Source organism: Scyliorhinus torazame, chromosome 3 (assembly GCF_047496885.1).
Source record: "Scyliorhinus torazame isolate Kashiwa2021f chromosome 3, sScyTor2.1, whole genome shotgun sequence".
NCBI classification, from domain to species: Eukaryota; Metazoa; Chordata; class Chondrichthyes; order Carcharhiniformes; family Scyliorhinidae; genus Scyliorhinus; species Scyliorhinus torazame.
The window spans coordinates 2,813,058-2,833,060 of NC_092709.1; the positions used below are offsets into that span (position 1 = coordinate 2,813,058).

The window sequence follows — 20,003 nt, forward strand, 5'->3', positions numbered from 1 at the left end:
TCCACTGCTTATATCATTTCTCATTCCAGCACTGATCCCTTTCCTCACCAGCAGGGCTGCGCCACCTCCTTTCACCCTATCTTTCCGAAATACTGTGTACCCTTGGACATTCAATTCCCAGATCAGGGGCGTCATTCTCCGACCCCCCGCCGGGTTGGAGAATCGCCAGGGGCTGCCGTGAATCCCGCCCCCCGCCGGTTGCCGAAGTCTCCGGTACCAGATATTCGGCGGGGGCGGGAATCGGGCCGCGCCGGTTGGCGGGGCCCCCCGCTGGATTCTCCGGCCCGGATGGGCCGAAGTGCCGCCGATAAATTGCCTGTCCCGCCGGCGTGGATTAAACCACCTTTTGAACGGCGGGACAAGGCGGCGTGGGCGGGCTCCGGGGTCCTGGGGGGGCGCGGGGTGATCTGGCCCCGGAGGGTGCCCTCACGGTGGCCTGGCCCGCGATCGGGGCCCACCGATCCGCGGGCGGGCCTGTGCCGTGGGGGCACTCTTTCCCTTCCGCCTCCGTCACGGTCTCCACAATGGCGGAGGCGGAAGAGACTCTCCCCACTGCGTATGCGCGGGAAACTGTCAGCGGCCGCTGACGCTCCCGCGCATGCGCCGCCCCGATATGTCATTTCCGCGCCAGCTGGCGGGGCAACAAAGGCAGTTTCCGCCAGCTGGCGGGGCGGAAATTCCTCCAGCGTCGGCCCAGCCCCTCAATGTTGGGGCTCGGCCCCCAAAGATGCGGAGCATTCCACACCTTTGGGGCGGCGCGATGCCCGTCTGATTGGCGCCGTTTTGGGCGCCAGTCGGCGGACATCGCGTCGTTTGGGGAGAATTTCGCCCCTGGTCTCCCTGTAACTACGGTTCAGTAATCCCCACCAAGTCATAACCTTTTGTTTCTATTTGCGGCGTTAACTCATTAAGTTTGTTACGGATGCTTCTTGCATTTAGATACAAAGCTTTTAAATTTGTTCCATTGTCAGATTTCCCGACTCTTCTATAATTCCTTGGTGCATAAAGACATTCACCGTTCTGTCCCTCATCTTTATTTTCTGCTGACCATCCGCCACATTGCTAATCTGCACTCTGACCTCCTCCTTTAATGTGATTTTCTAATTTCCCTTACAGCTGTAGAGAAGATCCCTGATACGGCTGTAGGTCGAAGAGATTAAATGACGAAAGGTTTTGTGGTATAAAAGCCAAACAGAGTAGTAATGTGTATCGTAAAGAGCTGTCCAGATGAGGTGTGAATTCTGTCTGAATGCAAAGCATAACGGAGAATTATTTTGTATTCTTTTCTCCAGAGGGCAGTGCAGGCTGGGTAGAGTTAGACATACACCTGCTCTACAAAGGAGTCAAAGGTTATGGGGGTTGTCAGAATGTGGCATTGAGGTCACTATCAGATCAGCTATCATCTTATTAAATAGCGGAGCAGCTTTGAGGGGCTGAATGGCCTGCTCCTGCTCTTACTTTTTATGATTTTATAATAAAGAAAGAAGCAAGGGGGGGGGGGCTGCAGAAACAACTAAACAAATAGAGGAAGAGGTTCTGATCATTGAGTTGAACAATTTCACATCAGCCTGACCTGCTGCCGGATTTCCAGCATTTTCTGTTTTTATAACGAGTAATTACTGCCTCAAAAAATTAAAAATGCCTGAAGCGGCCCATGCCACTTTTCATCACTCACTCCAACAATAATTCCTCACAATGGGTAAACTCCTCCTCACAGATCAGCCACACACTTATAGCCCGTTAAAGCTGGACTGGAACATGGTGACAGCCTCATACCTGTTGTGGATTGGGCTGGGCTTGGATTCTCCCTCTCAGGGACGGGGTGTCCACAGTACCTTGGAAATAAAAACAATTAAAGATTGTGTGACGTACTGTGTGTTTGGAGCATATTTCTGAAACAATTCAAACAGAGCTGGAAATAAAGTTTGTATTAACAGATGGTAAACAACACTCGACTTATTGCACAGGGGGGGTTATCATCCCCTTTATATTTATAGGAATCAGGGGCGAAATTCTCCCCAAACGGCACGATGTCCGCCGACTGGCGCCAAAACGGCGCCAATCAGACGGGCATCACGCCGTCCCAAAGGTGCGGAATGCTCCGCATCTTTGGGGGCCGAGCCCCAACATTGAGGGGCTAGGCCGGCGGCGGAGGGATTTCCGCCCCGCCAGCTGGCGGAAATGACATGTCGGGGCGGCGCATGCGCAGTGGGGAGAGTCTCTTCCGCCTCCGCCATGGTGGTGACCGTGGCGGAGGCGGAAGGGAAAGAGTGCCCCCACGGCACAGGCCTGCCCGCGGATCGGTGGGCCCCGATCGCGGGCCAGATCGCCCCGCTGGGGGGTCGGAGAATGACGCCCCAGATTAGCTGGGTAGTTGGGAGGCATCAGCAGAGAAAATGCATTAGTCAAGATTAAAGGGAAGATCATTACTTTCACAGAAGAGAATGAGCAGCTTTGCCTCCTTCACCTCCAATTGTGGGCGGCACGGTAGCACAGTGGTTAGCACTGTGGCTTCACAGCTCCAGGGTCCCAGGTTCGATTCCCGGCTTGGGTCACTGTCTGTGCGGAGTCTGCACGCTCTCCCCGTGTCTGCGTGGGTTTCCTCCGGGTGCTCCGGTTTCCTCCCACAAATCCCGAAAGACGTGCAGTTGGGTGAATTGGACATTCTGAATTCTCCCTCCGTGTACCTGAACAGGTGCCGGAATGTGGCGACTAGGGGCTTTTCACAGTAACTTCAGTGTTAATGTAAACCTACTTGTGACAATAATAAGGATTATTATTAATCCATCTTCCTTTTCCTTCTCTATTTGTGGTCCACTGCTGCCTCGTCATCCTCTCGTGACTCAATGTCTAATCCCAATGCAGCCACTGCACATGAAACTGGTCATCCTCAAGCTTGCTTTACCCATATTGGCTGCTGCAGACACACCAGTGTCTCCTTCTGTGTCAGAACATCCCAGAAGATAATGCAAATGCGAGGAATGGAAATGAAGGAGTACAGGCAACATTTTTACAACTAGGAAGGTCCTGAAAAAATGAGAAAGGCAGCTTCAAGCTCACCTGGACATACACAATTGCACCTTATGCCTTGTTCAATAAAGTCTGCAGCAACGGACTTGGTCAATCCAATAACAGCTGCCTTGGAGGTTCCGTACGCACATCTGTTCACAACCCCTGTGAGGAATATAGGAGGAGCGTTTAACAGAACCGTTCTCTCTCCAAAAAGTCCACTAAACCTCTTCCAGAATAAACAATGAACATCAGTTATTGGCTATCTAAAAACATAATCTGAACATCGATCTAAATTTATAGGGAAAGGGCAGCACGGTGGCGCAGTGGTTAGCACTGCTGCCTCACGGCGCCGAGGTCCCGGGTTCGATCCCGGCTCTGGGTCACTGTCTGTGTGGAGTTTGCACATTCTCCCCGTGTTTGCGTGGGTTTCACCCCCACAACCCAAAGATGTGCAGGGTGGGTGGATTGGCCGCGCTAAATTACCCCTTAATTGGAAAAAATTAATTGGGTATTCTAAACTTTAAAAAAAACTCCACTGAAGAAACAGAAAATTGATTTTGTCAAATAAAAAGACAAAGGCCCGGGAACTCCACCCCCCCCCCCCCCCCCCCCCCCCCCAGCCGCCAGTATCGGGGTCCTCGATGCAGCAGAAAATCGGGATCGTTGCCCAATCGCGATGCTCCAACCCCCCGGTGGGATCGGGATTTGTGCCCACGCTCCAGCAGGCCGTTGTAAATGAATGAAAATGGGTCTTAATGAGCCACTTGCATCCACTTTGCGGGCCCAGCACCCTATCCTCTGGCCCTCTGCGATTGACCAGTCCCCTAGGCCGGCAATCAAGTGGGTGGGGATTCCTACAGGTCTCCCCAGACCTGAGCCTAACATGGTGGTCCTCGCGGTGGGCCAAGGGGGGGGTAACCCATTTAGAGAGTTACCCCCAAAGTCCATCTGAGAACTGTCACCCATCCCCATGCACAACCTGGCCACCATTCTTCACCAGAACCCCTCCCACCACATGGCCCCATGTCCCTGCGACCCCCTAAAATGGGAGACCCACCCAAGAGAGACCCCCTTAACAGGGAGACCCTTCCCCAGGGACCTCCTAACTAAAGGAACCACCCACGGAAACCCGCAAATGAGAGGGCCCAACCCCCTCCACAGGGACGCCCCAACTAGAGGGACGCCAAATAAGGACCCACTGAATAAAGGGATCCCCACAAGGACCCCTAAATATATGCCCCCTCCCACAGACCCTTCAGAAAAATGGCCCTGTCTGGAACCTAGAGAGCAGTCTTACGGGTGGCACGGTACAGTGGTTAGCACTGCTGCTGCTGCCTCACAGCGTCAGGGACCTTGGGTTTGATTCTGACCTCGGGTCACTGTCTGTGCGGAGTCTGCACGTTCCCCCCGTGTGTGCGTGCGTTTCCTCCGGGTGCTCCGGTTTCCTCCCACAGTCCAAAGATGTGCAGGTTTGGTGGATTGGCCACGATAAATTGCCCTTAGTGTCCAAAAGTTTTGATGCGATTATAGGGATAGGGAAGGGGGATTGGGCCTAGATGCTCTTTCAGACGGTAGGTGCAGACTCGATCGGCCGAATGGCCTCATCTGCACTGTCGAGCTTTAATGATTCCAGACAGGATCAGTGAACAAAATCCCAGCTGTAACACTTATCTAGAAGCACCATGAGCGAAATTCTCCATCCCGCCTCGACCGGCCGGCGGGAGTCTCCGTAACACCGGACGGTCAACGGGGTTTCCCATCGTGGGGCAGCCCCACGCCGTCGGGAAACCCCCGGGCGCCGGCAAAACGGAGACTCCCGCCGGCGGAGAATGACGCTCCATGTGTCCATTCTGGGAAAGAGCACAGCTGTGACACAGCTGTGTCTAAACCCCTCAGATCTTGTAGCAGCAGCTCAATCATTCTGTGATTGACAGCTTCCAAAAAACAGCTGCAGTCTTGATTCATTCATCTCCGTTCCTGGGTGGGTGACTCTAAATGCTGAAACCCCAATGTTTACAAACATCACCCACATCAAAGATAGGTAAGTGCATTGCAATCACATGCTTGAGTGACTGAAATGTACTTAGTGATTGGAATGTCAACCACATCATCTGAAGCAAGGACCTTACTCCTTATTATTTCCCCCATGTCCACCCCTCTGGGTCTGTCTGTCTTGTGTGTGTGGGTAAGTAAAAGGGGAAGTAAGGTATAGCTTGCCGTTAAGCAGTTGTACTTACTGTGTATTTCATATGTGTTCTTGTAATAAATAAACAGCAATTGTGTTTAAACTTACAAACCTGGTGACTGTAATTAATGGCTAGCCAAGGACCAAAGATTTGAGATATTTTTATAAGAATTATTGGTTAATTTGCTTGTGTTGTGACTCCAGGACAGGTGGGGCTGGAATGGATTGTGCACTTGCCCAGGTGTTGTAGTAACAGCAAGGACCCCCAACACTGATATAACCTCCCAGTCAGAAAAACACCCCTCGACCATCACCCTCTGCTTCCTGCCACTCAGCCAATTCAGGATCCAATTTGCCAAATTTCCTTGGGTCCCATGGGCTCTTACCTTCGCTGTCAGTCTCTCATGTGGGACCTTATCAAAAGCCTTGCTGAAATCCAAGTAGACTACGCCAAATGTATTTTTCTTATCGACACACCTGGTCACCTCGTGGAAAAACTCAATCAAGTTGGTCAGACAGGACCTCCCCTGAACCAAACCACGCTGACTGCTCCTGGTTAATCCCGGCCTCTCCAAATGCAGATTAATTCTGTCTCTCAGAATTGCTTCCAATAGTTTCCCCACCACTGAGGTTAGACTGACCGGCCTGTAGTTTCCTGCTTGATCCCTTCCTCCCTTCTTGAATAATGGCTGTTATTCAATAATAATATAAGTATAAATCCTTTAAAAATACCTAACATGCCATGTTTTATTCCAGAAAGGCAATTGATCAAGGATGGAACTTTAACCTATCTTTACACACTTTTATATTTAAGCATGCACCTCCTAACCCAAAACCACATTTTAAATCTGCATCTATTTATTCAGGGTTCAAGTGAATCCCCACTTAAAACCAACCACCTGCATTCATGTGAGCACAATGAATAATCAGCAACCTTGGTGAGGGAGCAGGTATGAGTGTAAAAGCTCATCTCAGTGTCAAACACAGCACCAAGGTAGTGAATGGGACCTCAAGAGTATTGAAAGTCAAAGAGATCTAGGTGTACAGGTCCACAGGTCACTGAAAGGGGCAACACAGGTGGAGAAGGTAGTCAAGAAGGCATACGGCATGCTTGCCTTCATTGGCCGGGGCATTGAGTATAAGAATTGGCAAGTCATGTTGCAGCTGTATAGAACCTTAGTTAGGCCACACTTGGAGTATAGTGTTCAATTCTGGTCGCCACACTACCAGAAGGATGTGGAGGCTTTAGAGAGGGTGCAGAAGAGATTTACCAGAATGTTGCCTGGTATGGAGGGCATAAGCTATGAGGAGCGATTGAATAAACTCGGTTTGTTCTCACTGGAACGAAGGAGGTTGAGGGGAGACCTGATAGAGGTATACAAAATTATGAGGGGCATAGACAGAGTGGATAGTCAGAGGCTTTTCCCCAGGGTAGAGGGGTCAATTACTAGGGGGCATAGGTTTAAGGTGAGAGGAGCAAGGTTTAGAGTAGATGTACGAGGCAAGTTTTTTACGCAGAGGGTAGTGGGTGCCTGGAACTCACTACCGGAGGAGGTGGTGGAAGCAGGGACGATAGGGACATTTAAGGGGCATCTTGACAAATATATGAATAGGATGGGAATAGAGGGATACGGACCCAGGAAGTGTAGAAGATTGTAGTTTAGTCGGGCAGCATGGTCGGCACGGGCTTGGAGGGCCGAAGGGCCTGTTCCTGTGCTGTACATTTCTTTGTTCTTTGTTCTTTGTTTGTTTCAGACATTACCAGAAGGATTATACAGGGACGGTGGTCAGGAAACACAATTTGGGACCAAATGGCTTCAGTCTTTCCGGTCAACAGTTGGAGGTGATTCTGGGTATCAGACACGTGACGGCTGTAGCGCCTGGGACCCGGGTTCAATTCCAGTCTCGGGAGGCTCGTGGAGTTTGTTCGTTCCCCCCTTGTCTGCGTGGGTTTCCTCCGGGTGCTCCGGTTTCCTCCCACAGTCCAAAGATGTGCAGGTTAGGTGGATTGGCCAGGCTAATGTTGCCCAAACGTTTTGGTGGGGTTATGGGGATAGGGGTGGGGGAGTGGGCTTAGGCAGGATGCCCTTTTCGTGGGTCAGTAGGTCAGCGTATACTCAATGGGACAAATGGTCTCTTTCTGCACTGTCGATATTCTATGGAAATTCTAACATTTTTTTGCAGCAAGTGGTAAGAATGGGACCACTGCTACCACATGGAGCAACTGTGCCCAGTAATATGGACAGATTGTAGGGGACGTTACTTAAGCATATGAAGAAAGGAATAAAGGACTAAGCTGATGAAAAAGAATGGGTCAAAGTTCAAGAGGAGTCCAAATGTTGTGAGTGTGTGAGGGTGAGTGTGTGTGAATGTGGGTGTGTATGAGTGTGTATGTGTGTGAGTGTATGAGTGAGTGTGTGTGTGAGTCAGTTTGTATGAGTGTGTGTGTGTGTATGAGTGAATGTGTGTGAGTGAGTGTGTGTGTGTGTGTGTGTATGAGTGAGTGTGCATGTGTGAGAATGATTGTGTGTGAGTGTGAGTACGTGTGTGAGTGTTTGTGTGTGTGTGTGAGTGTGAGAGTCTGCTTCACTGTGACACTGACTGTGAAGACACCGTTCCCAGTCTGCTTCACTGTGACACTGACTGCGAGGACACCGTTCCCAGACTGCTTCACTGTGACGCTGTGAGGACTCTGTTCCCAGACTGCTTCACTGTGACGCTGACTGCGAGGACACCGTTCCCAGACTGCTTCACTGTGACGCTGACTGTGAGGACTCTGTTCCCAGACTGCTTCACTGTGACGCTAACTGCAGGACACTGTTCCCAGACTGTTTCACTGTGACGCTGACTGCGAGGACTCCGTTCCCAGACTGCTTTACTGTGACACTGACTGCAAGGACACCGTTCCCAGTCTGTTTCACTGTGACGCTGACTGTGAGGACACCGTTCCCAGGCTGCTTCACTGTGACGCTAACTGCAAGACACTGTTCCCAGACTGTTTCACTGTGACGCTGATTGCAAGGACACCATTCCCAGACTACTTCACTGTGACACTGACTGCGAGGGCACCGTTCCCAGACCGCTTCACTGTGACGCTGACTGCGAGGACACTGTTCTCAGACTGCTTCGCTGTGACACTGACTGCGAGGACACTGTTCTCAGACTGCTTCGCTGTGAGGACTCCGTTCCCAGACTGTTTCACTGTGACGCTGACTGCAAGGACACCATTCCCAGACTACTTCACTGTGACGCTGACTGTGAGGACACTGTTCTCAGACTGCTTCGCTGTGAGGACACCGTTCCCAGACTGTTTCACTGTGACGCTGACGGCAAGGACACCGTTCCCAGTCTGCTTCTCTGTGACGCTGACTGCAAGGACACTGTTCTCAGACTGAAAACAATGAGTCAATCTCTGACAATTAGTTTACTTTGCAGAATTGCTCTGGCTTAGTACTTCCTAGAAATGGGACATGAGATTGAAGAATTTATGAACAAGAAGGGTAACCCCCACACTGAGCTGCAGGATGTTGATTGGCTGTCCTTACCTTCTCTGTTGACATCATTTGATATCTCAATATAACGGGACATTGCAACAAGGAATCAGACAAGAGGAGGGAAATTTGAAAAAAGAAAAAAATTAAAGACTTGTGTCTGATTGCATGAAACATTGGATTGGAAAACAATATTGATCTGGTCCGCCACTACTTTCATAAGGAGAAACCTGGCCCTTTGGATCATTTAAGTTTGACGCCTGGAGGCCTCCATAGTCAGCATGTCGCGTGTGGTGGAAGTTCAGGATTTGGTTTGTGATTGGATACAAGCGCAATGATGATCAGTTGTTGAGTAATATGAGGGAGGAAGTAGCCAAATCAGATTGTGCGCTCTGGAAGCGACGCTTTTAAAGAGAAGGTGAAATGAATAGGAATCAGAGAGACAATTTGTCCTGCTTTCTGATTAGTTTCGACAGCGGGTGAGTGATATGGTGACAGTGCTAATTATTCACCTTTGATGCTGGATACCACAGAGGACATATTGATGATATTGCCAGAGTTCTGAGCAAGCATCTGCATTTAAACAGAAAAGCAATGAAAGAAACAGGATGAGGTTTGTTCACATAGTGATCGGTACAGATTTAACTGACAAAATCCACCTGCAGGCTGCATGACAATCTCAATCACACCTGTTGTATAGACCAGAAGACATTCCAGGTTCACTGACATAAATGTTTTTATCTAAACCCTTCCTTGATAACAAATTGTAAATTTATTGGAATAAAATATTTGTGACAGTCATCAAGAGCATACGAGGGCAGCATGGTAGCACAGTGGTTAGCACAATTGCTTCACGGGTCCCAGGTCCGATGCCCGGCTGTGTCACTGTCTGTGCGGAGTCTGCACGTTCTCCCCGTGTCTGCGTGGGTTTCCTCCGGGTGCTCCGGTTTCCTCCCACAGTCCAAATGTGTGCAGGTTAGGTGCATTGGCCATGATAAATTGCCCTTAGTGTCCAAAAAAAAGGTTAAGTGGGGGTTGCTGGGATAAGGTAGATACGTGGGCTTGAGTAGGGTGCTCTTTCCAAGAGCCGATGCAGACTCGATGGGCCGAATGGCCTCCTTCTGCACTGTAAATTCTATGATTCTATGATACCTAACTGATACAAGTGTAAAACATACCAGTAACTGAAACGCAAAAACCAAATTATCCTTAAAGGGAGGAAACGGCAAAGGTGGAATTTTCCACAAATCATGGCCAAGTCTCAGGTTCTGACAGAACACCATCGTGTTTCGCTCCAGAAACACCGTCCAAAGGAAATTGCAGGGGCCGGTTTGCTCCATGCCTGATAGAGGCAGCAAGGCTGACTCCACAGATATCGGGGCACGACCCGCGAAAAAAATAAACTCCCTCCCACCCCGCACTGCCATGGAGGACCCCCACATCCCATAAGCTTTGGAGGCCCCTGTCACCACAGAGGTATTGGTAGGGAATCTTCCTCTTCCCTCCCCCCACCACAATGGAGCAGGGTTATCCCCCGGCAGTGACCCCTGGGGGGAGCGTTCTCAGGGTGGGGGAGCTTTCTCAGCTGGGGGGTGGGGGGGTAGTATTCTCAGCCGGGGGGGGGTGGTGTTCTCTGCCGGGGAGGGGGAGCGGGGAGTATCCTCAGCCCGGGCGGGGGGGGTATTTTACGGGGCTGATGCTGCAGCATAAATTGTCTCATTACATTTACGTTGATGCAAATCAGCTTCACTCCCTTTTTAGGGATCTTGCCGGTGCAAATTCCATTGTGGCCCCCTCGGGAGATTTCGTGGCCATCACTGGATTAGTGCCAGCAGCAAACTAACCCTCAAAATCAGTGCCAGCAGCAAACTAACCCTCAAAATCAGTGCCAGCAGCAAACTAACCCTCAAAATCAGTGCCAGCAGCAAACTAACCCTCAAAATCACACCCAACATCTGCTGAAACAAGCCAGTTTCCCTCGATGGGATAATTTATCAGAAGGTTGGCCTTTTTTGTTCATGGGAATGGGAGAGTTGCGAGGTCAGCATTATTTTCCATCCTTAATTGTCCTTGTGGGTGAGCTGCCTTCTTGACCCGTTGCAGTCCCCGTGGTGTAGGTACACCATTGAAGATGGGGATGCTTGGGAGCCCCCTCCTCCTGTTTAATCCACCAGCAGCATCCCAGCCCACCTTTACGCCCGCCCCTTCGGCCCCCACAACTCCCACCCTCTCACTCAACATAACAGGTCACATCTCATTGCTGTTTCCAGGAGATTTCTGTATGATTGCATTTCCTACAATAATGTCTACACTTCAAAAGTACTGAATTGTACTGGAACATCTGGAAGGCGTTATATTAACGGCAGCGTTTCTTTCTTTCTTGATTAAATTCAGGTTCCCTTATATTAGTCTGATGTATTAAATGTGCTTTCTGCGTCTACTCTGAAGATTCTGACGCATTTAACATGCCACTGAATTGATGATTCTGTGAGTGCAAGACTATTGTAAGACTGTGGGCGGCACGGTAACACAGTGGTTAGCACTGTTGCTTCACAGCGCCGGGGTCCTGGGTTCGATTCCCAGCTTGGGTCACTGTGTGGAGTCTGCACGTTCTCCCCGTGTGTGCGTGGGTTTCCTCCGGGTGCTCCGGTTTCCTCCCACAAGTCCCGAAAGACGTGCTTGTTGGGTGGATTGGACATTCTGACTTCTCCCTCTGTGTACCCAAACAGGCGCCGGAGTGTGGCGACTAGGGGCTTTTCACAGTAATTTAATTGCAGTGTTAATGTAAGCCTACTTGTAACAATAATAGAGATTATTATTAGATACATGTTCATCGTTACCAACAATGAAGTTAAATTCCATTCTGCTCTTACCCGACATCCACACGTTTTAACCTCGAGTTGTTGGATAGTGACTGTTATTTAGCTCAAGGCCTGAATTTGTACTGGGAGACAGAAAGTGAGTGTGCTAGCCTGCTGGTAGATTGCAGACCAGGGCTGTTAGGGTGGTAGATGCCCTGCCGATTTTAACAATGGAGCCTTATTTACTGGTTGGCTGGTGGATGGGAGTGGGGATGTTGCAGCTGATGACCGGTGGGGATGGTTCCTGACAATCAATAAGATAGGGCAGGGGATCAGAGATGAGGCCGCAGCTGGACATTTCATTCTCGGGCCTGGGGGAACACACCTGATGTTCCTGGCCCTCAAAAAGTACTAATAAAATCAAAATCTGTGGCCTTCTCCAGCCAATCGTTGCCTCTCGACACATGTGTCCTCAGGTGCAACTATTGAATATTATGTCAGCCCCCCTGTCGTTAGCAGGACCCTCATTGTTGGCACAGCGGGGGGGGGGGGGGGGGGGGCAGCACCGTGGCGCAGTGGTTAGCACTGCTGCCTCAAGGCTCCGAGGTCCCGGGTTCGAATCCCGACCCTGGGTCACTGTCCATGTGGAGTTTGCACATTCTCCGCGTGTTTGCGTGGGTTTCGCCCCCACAACCCAAAGATGTGCAGGGTTGGTGGATTGGCCACGCTAAATTGCCCCTTAATTGGAAAAAATGAATTGAGTACTGTAAATGTTTTAAAAAGAGAAAAAGAAATAAAATTGTTGGCACAGCTCGAGACATAAAAATCATGGTGGCTGGCAAGGTGCCAGGTGTGAGTCTCCGTCATTCCTGTGCTCAGGCTGATAACAACCAATCACTTTTCTGCTGCTCTTTCAATTATGGCTTGTTTCTCTCCCATGCTTGCTGCTGATAGGCTAATGCAGATAGGCTTGTTAGCCTATCAGTAACAAGTGTGGGAGAAACCACAGCCTGTGGTTGGAGGAGGATCTCCTCACAGATTCTCCTCACTGAATCCCCCATGATTGATGTTTCCGGGTTTTGGGGGGGCTTTTGATGGCAAATTCACTTACTGCCCCCTTTGTATTTTGAACGCTCCTAAAAGGCAGTCGTGAACCAGGTGTCACTCCGGTAGTTCCATCACCATTACCAATACAACCAAATGCTTTTCATTAAAACCAGCTGCATGGTGGGATATGAACTTTCATCTCCGGATCATGAGTCCAGGCCCCAGTCAGCTAAGGGCATCGATACAGTCCCCACTGATAACTCTAATAAGCAATGATGTGGAGATGCCGGCGATGGACTGGGGTGAGCACAGTACGAAGTCTTACAACACCAGGTTAAAGTCCAACAGGTTTATTTTGAAACAAACCTGTTGGACTTTAACCTGTTGTAAGACTTCTTACTGTGCTCTAATAAGCAAGATAGAGGCATTTATTGATAAGATTCAATGGGAAAATTCGGGTATTAGAGAGATGAGGTGCTGTGATGGAGTTAACTCCTACGGTTTCAATATAACTGCATTTATGAGCGCAGCTCCTCTTCCATGGTGCAGTTAAGGTATTGGTGAAGGAATAGTTTCAAGAAAATTAACCGTTTACATTCATTGTGGGCATGACATTTACCCTGCTTGTGTGAAGAACAAATACCAATGCAGACTAGTTGGACTGATTGGTGGGCAGCACGGTAGCACAGTGGTTAGCACTGTTCTTTCACAGCGCCAGGGTCCCAGGTTCGATTCCCCGCTGGGTCACTGTCTGTGTGGAGTCTGCACGTTCTCCCTGTGTCTGCGTGGGTTTCCTCCGGGTGCTCCGGTTTCTTCCCACAGTCCAAAGATGTGCGGGTTAGGTGGATTGGCCGCGCTAAATTGCCGTGTCCAAAAAGGTTAGGAGGGGTTACTGGGTTATGGGGATAGGGTGGAGGTGTGGGCTTAAGTAGGGTGTTCTTTCCAAGGGTCAGTGCAGACTCAATGGGCCGAATGGCCTCCTTCTGCACTGTAAATTCTGTTTCTGAAATGCAGAGACTGTACAATTCTATGTTGTATAAGATCCTTTCTTCAGATCTCTCACTTAGTTACCATGATACCGTTGCCACGTTACTGATTATTTGCCCAACGGTTTATTGTTACTCAGAAAGAAATGTCTTGTCTTCTCAGTAAAATACCCTGATAGTCAGGATCTTTATCTTAGTTTAAGCCAACAGTTGAATGGCACAGCTACATGTCGGCAGCGCTGGAATAGTGAGGTCTGCCACTCACTGGAATCCCAAGGGACTTACCTTCGGTAAAAAGGTTCTGATCATCAAATACATGCTGCGAACATTAAGGTTCATGGTAAAGTCCCAGTCTTTGTCTTCACATTCCAGAATTGTGCCATGATGGACAAAGCTGTAACACAGAATGAAAGGCAGTAAAAAGAAAAGTTTTTAGATGACCCCGACGGTAACAAACAAAGGGTGTGCTCAGCAAAGTGCACACCTCTGCAATGTCACGTTAACTCAAGGTTATTCCAATTACAGAGCTCTTTCTTATGGTTTTCCCTGCCTGGTTGATATCCGGCAATTGCAAATCAGAAAAAGAAATATTTTATTAAGAGCTTCCATCTCATTAAGGAGGCTTCAGGCTAACCCACACCCAACAACCTGCTCTGAAAACTCTGCTCACATTTGGATGGCTGTGACAATCTGCAGCATTCTAAAACAATCAACAACATTCTAAATAAAGCAACCCACAACATTCTAGAAATAAGTTAATTCAAACCATCTCCCAGTATTGACACATCTTTTAAAACCTCCAGGATTCAGTTCTCCATCTTCACCAAAAGCTAATAAATTCTTCCTTGGGCCATACAATACCATATCTATTCCTCAGTTTTTGATCTATACAGTTACAAATAAACAGACTAAACATTTCTTCAAAATTCTTTAAGGCAGATTTCATCAAGAAAGATCGGAATTCTCCACATTTTGGGGACTAGGTGGACGCCGGGGGGGTGGGGGTGGGGGTGGGGGTGGGGGGGGGGGGTGGTTGGCGCCGCTCCAGCCGGCGTCAAAGGGCCGGCGCGAGTTCGCACATGAGCGGAACAGCCGGCGTGATTCCCGCATGCGCGGGGGGTTCGCTTCTCTGCGCCGGCCCCTGGGCAATATGGTGGAGCCCTACAAGGAAGGAAGAAGTGCCCACACCGAACAAGCCCGCCCGCAGATCGGTGGCCCCCGACCGCGGGCCAGGCCACCGTGGGAGCCCCCCTGTGGTCGGATCCCCCCGCGCCCCCCCCCCCCCCACCGAGGACCGCCCACGCATACTCCCCTGCCAGGTCCCGCCGTGCATGAGGTGAGTGATTCACGCCGGCGGGACGGGTCTAAAATGGGCAGCCGCTCGGCCCATCGGGGCCCGGAGAATTGCCGGGGAGGGGGCGCTGCCAATGGCCCCCGACCGGCGTGCCGGGAATCCCGCCACCGCCCGAAAAGCAGCGCCGGGGAATCCGCCGTCAGGGCGGTGGGGCGGGATTCGCGCCTCCCCCCGGGGATTCTCCGACCCGGCGCGGGGTCAGAAAATCCCGCCAAAGCTTTCCAAATACCCTTCCTGCTGAAATAAAAACAGAAAATTCTGGATAAGCTCAGCACGTCTGGCAGCATGTGCAGAGTGAGAAACCGAGATAACATTTCGAGTCTATAGGACTCTTCTTTGAAATGTTAACTCCGTTTCTCCCTCCACAGATGCTGCCACCTGCTGGGTTTATACAGCATTTTCTGTTTTTATTTCAGATCAATGGCAGTATTTTGCTTTTTATCCTTCCTGTTTGGTTCAGTAATCTCTTTCTCCTTAGAGAATGTGCTTTCCCAAGACAGCAGTACCAGGAAAGACATTCAAAAAAGGATCATACTCTCAGCTACGGTCATATCGATTTTCAGAGGCAGTATAATAGTGAATGTCCCTTGGCCATCACATCTGTACATTACTTCCTCCAATCCAATTATCACTATTCTGATACCTAGATACTTGTAGTCAGCAGCAATTTCAATGTCCACACATGAAGAAATATAATTAACTGGCTTTTTCCTCATGTCTATAACTAATTCTTTTGTCTGTTTTCTTTGTTCAGTTTAAGAGAATTGTTATCGCACCATTTTATCATCCTCTGCACTAAGTTTCTAGTTTCCTTCATTAGTCCTGACAAGAACCACAACTACGGTATCAACATACTTCATGACCTTTATTGATTGACAATCATTCGTGTTTTTATGATCCTGCAAGTGGTAAGTGTCATGTGACCCAAATCCAAAAAAGGAAACCTGACAGATATTCACAGCTATTTGCTATTTGCATTTTACCACGAGAAAATCCCTCTACTGAAGTCAGGAGCCACAAATTCCAGTAACACTTCTGGAGATTTTATATATTAAATTAAACATTTATTAAAAAAAGAAAACTTAAACACACATGATTACATTTATACAGCTAAAATTAGGCCCACAGAACATTCTCCCAAAAGGTTCTTACTTGGGTTAGACTCACAAATAAACACCTCTTTAGACAATAGTCCTTATAGATCCTTAATCTATAACATTCCGGTAATATTACCACAAGGCACACCCCACTGTTGCTGTAGCGAATTGATGTCACAGGGCTTCGCTCTCTATCCTCCACTTGGTTGTGGACATTGCAGACTTTTAAACAAAACCCTGCTCTCTGGAAAAAAAACATCCACTTTTCTGGGTTGCTGGACGCTGCTCACTTTGCTTCTTTTCGAAGCTCTCTCCTAGCACAAAGCAAACTCCAGGACGTCTTAAATGGCCAGGCCCAACACAGCTCCCAACCCATCTTTAAATATGTTTTTTGCCTTTCATCTTTTCCCTTTGACCTTTACCACAAAATAAACCAAACACAACAACCCTTTATCTCCTAATGCAAATTTCTACCCATGTCTTATGTACCTGTAGAGCATCCAACTTGACCCTAAATGCCTGCTTGTCAAACTTTGCCCCTAGATATTCAGCTCCCAGTTTAAGTAAATGAGTCATGTATGCACACAAAGCCCCCACAATCCTGCTTTACAGAATACCAGAGTCGACACCAGAAATATTAAAAAATATAATTTTCCCCAGTGCAGATGATGAAAAGTAAAGGAGACAGCACCCAGATATTGAGCATTAATTAACCTTGCCTCTGACTAAATTCCTGAAACTAACATTTGTTTTGTCCTGTTGTGAAGGAATACACTGATCCAAAGCTGGAAAGTGGGGTTGCCATCAAGGATTTAAATTTCTCAATTAATAATAATAATAACAATCTTTATTGTCACAAGTAGGTTTACATTAACACTGAAGTTACTGTGAAAATCCCCTAGTCGCCACATTCCGGCGCCTGTTCGGGTACACTGAGGGAGAATTCAGAATGTCCAATTCACCTAACAGCACGTCTTTCGGGACTTGTGGGAGGAAACCGGAGCACCCGGAGGAAACCCACGCAGACACGGGGAGAACGTGCAGACTCTGCACAGACAGTGACCCAGCGGGGAATCGAACCTGGGACCCTGGAGTTGTGAAGCAACAGTGCTAACCGCTGTGCTACCATGCCGCCCAATTTTCATGCAATTAGCATGAATGGTTGCAAGGTAATAAAAACTGAAGAAAAATCAACCAAGATAGCTTGGGCATAATGGCCGAATCAATCAGTGTGCTGTTGGATTAGATGGACGAAGGTCAGAACAGCATCAATCATTGAATTATTATGTTTTTAAATTTAGAGTACCAAATTCATTTTTCCCAATTAAAGGGCAATTTAGCGTGATCAATCCACCTACCCTGCTCACCATTGGGTGTGGGGGTGAAACCCACGCAAACACGGGGAGAATGTGCAAACTCCACACAGACAGTGGCCCAGAGCCGGGATTGAATCTGGGACCTTGGCGCCGTGAGACAGCAGTGCTAACCACTGCGCCACCGTGCTGCCTGAACCATTGAATTATGATAGGCAAACTGATCAATATGTGAAAATTAGGATCCCGGATGAGAACTCAAATATTTTCAATTTGTAAAACTGTAAGGAAACGGTCCTGTCCCACAGGAGTGTTCACAGTTACTGCCCCACAGGAGTGTTCATAGTTACTGTCCCACAGGAGTGTTCACAGTTACTGTCCCACAGGAGTGTTCACAGTTACTGCCCCACAGGAGTGTTCACAGTTACTGTCCCACAGGAGTGTTCACAGTTACTGTCCCACAGGAGTGTTCACAGTTACTGTCCCACAGGAGTGTTCACAGTTGCTGTCCCACAGGAGTGTTCACAGTTACTGTCCCACAGGAGTGTTCACAGTTACTGCCCCACAGGAGTGTTCACAGTTACTGTCCCACAGGAGTGTTCACAGTTACTGTCCCACAGGAGTGTTCACAGTTACTGTCCCAGAGGAGTGTTCACAGTTACTGTCCCACAGGAGTGTTCACAGTTACTGTCCCACAGGAGTGTTCACAGTTACTGCCCCACAGGAGTGTTCACAGTTACTGCCCCACAGGATAGTTCACAGTTACTGTCCCACAGGAGTGTTCACAGTTACTGTCCCACAGGAGTGTTCACAGTTACTGTCCCACAGGAGTGTTCACAGTTACTGTCCCACAGGAGTGTTCACAGTTGCTGTCCCACAGGAGTGTTCACAGTTACTGTCCCACAGGAGTGTTCACAGTTACTGCCCCACAGGAGTGTTCACAGTTACTGTCCCACAGGAGTGTTCACAGTTACTGTCCCACAGGAGTGTTCACAGTTACTGTCCCAGAGGAGTGTTCACAGTTACTGTCGCACAGGAGTGTTCACAGTTACTGTCCCACAGGAGTGTTCACAGTTACTGTCCCACAGGAGTGTTCATAGTTACTGTCCCACAGGAGTGTTCACAGTTACTGTCCCACAGGAGTGTTCACAGTTACTGTCCCACAGGAGTGTTCACAGTTACTGCCCCACAGGAGTGTTCACAGTTACTGTCCCACAGGAGTGTTCACAGTTACTGTCCCACAGGAGTGTTTATAGTTACTGTCCCACAGGAGTGTTCACAGTTACAGTCCCACAGGAGTGTTCACAGTTACTGTCCCACAGGAGTGTTCACAGTTACTGTCCCACAGGAGTGTTCACAGTTACTGTCCCACAGGAGTGTTCATAGTTACTGTCCCACAGGAGTGTTCACAGTTACTGTCCCACAGGAGTGTTCACAGTTATTGTCCCACAGGAGTGTTCACAGTTACTGTCCCACAGGAGTGTTCACAGTTACTGCCCCACAGGAGTGTTCACAGTTACTGTCCCACAGGAGTGTTCACAGTTACTGTCCCACAGGAGTGTTCACAGTTACTGTCCCACAGGAGTGTTCACAGTTACTGCCCCACAGGAGTGTTCACAGTTACTGCCCCACAGGAGTGTTCACAGTTACTGTCCCACAGGAGTGTTCACAGTTGCTGTCCCACAGGAGTGTTCACAGTTACTGTCCCACAGGAGTGTTCACAGTTACTGTCCCACAGGAGTGTTCACAGTTACTGCCCCACAGGAGTGTTCACAGTTACTGTCCCACAGGAGTGTTCACAGTTACTGCCCCACAGGAGTGTTCACAGTTACTGTCCCACAGGAGTGTTCACAGTTACTGTCCCACAGGAGTGTTCACAGTTACTGCCCCACAGGAGTGTTCACAGTTACTGTCCCACAGGAGTGTTCACAGTTACTGTCCCACAGGAGTGTTCACAGTTACTGCCCCACAGGAGTGTTCACAGTTACTGTCCCACAGGAGTGTTCACAGTTACTGTCCCACAGGAGTGTTCACAGTTACTGTCCCACAGGAGTGTTCACAGTTACTGTCCCACAGGAGTGTTCACAGTTACTGCCCCACAGGAGTGTTCACAGTTACAGTCCCACAGGAGTGTTCACAGTTACTGTCCCACAGGAGTGTTCACAGTTACTGCCCCACAGGAGTGTTCACAGTTACTGTCCCACAGGAGTGTTCACAGTTACTGTCCCACAGGAGAGTTCACAGTTACTGTCCCACAGGAGTGTTCACAGTTACTGTCCCACAGGAGTGTTCACAGTTACTGTCCCACAGGAGTGTTCACAGTTACTGTCCCACAGGAGTGTTCACAGTTACTGTCCCACAGGAGAGTTCACAGTTACTGTCCCACAGGAGTGTTCACAGTTACTGTCCCACAGGAGTGTTCACAGTTACTGTCCCACAGGAGTGTTCACAGTTACTGCCCCACAGGAGTGTTCACAGTTACTGTCCCACAGGAGTGTTCACAGTTACTGTCCCACAGGAGTGTTCACAGTTACTGCCCCACAGGAGTGTTGATAGTTACTGTCCCACAGGAGTGTTCACAGTTACTGTCCCACAGGAGTGTTCATAGTTACTGTCCCACAGGAGTGTTCACAGTTACTGTCCCACAGGAGTGTTCACAGTTACTGCCCCACAGGAGTATTGACACTGGCCAGTAGTTATTATATCTGTTAAAACAA

General features: G+C 49.0%; 1 protein-coding gene across 2 annotated transcripts in view; it reads right to left on the minus strand.

The window, feature by feature from the left end:
- bdh2 (3-hydroxybutyrate dehydrogenase, type 2) overlaps positions 1-20,003 on the minus strand; it is a 161,751-nt gene that overhangs the window by 21,295 nt on the left and 120,453 nt on the right. For both annotated transcript variants that reach the window (XM_072495191.1, XM_072495190.1), the window contains exons 5-8: positions 13,808-13,916; positions 9,201-9,261; positions 3,061-3,174; positions 1,777-1,835 (exon numbers count right to left, since the gene is read on the minus strand). In XM_072495191.1, coding sequence (XP_072351292.1) covers positions 1,777-1,835; positions 3,061-3,174; positions 9,201-9,261; positions 13,808-13,916 — 343 coding nt within the window. The remainder of the gene's footprint in view (positions 1-1,776; positions 1,836-3,060; positions 3,175-9,200; positions 9,262-13,807; positions 13,917-20,003) is intronic.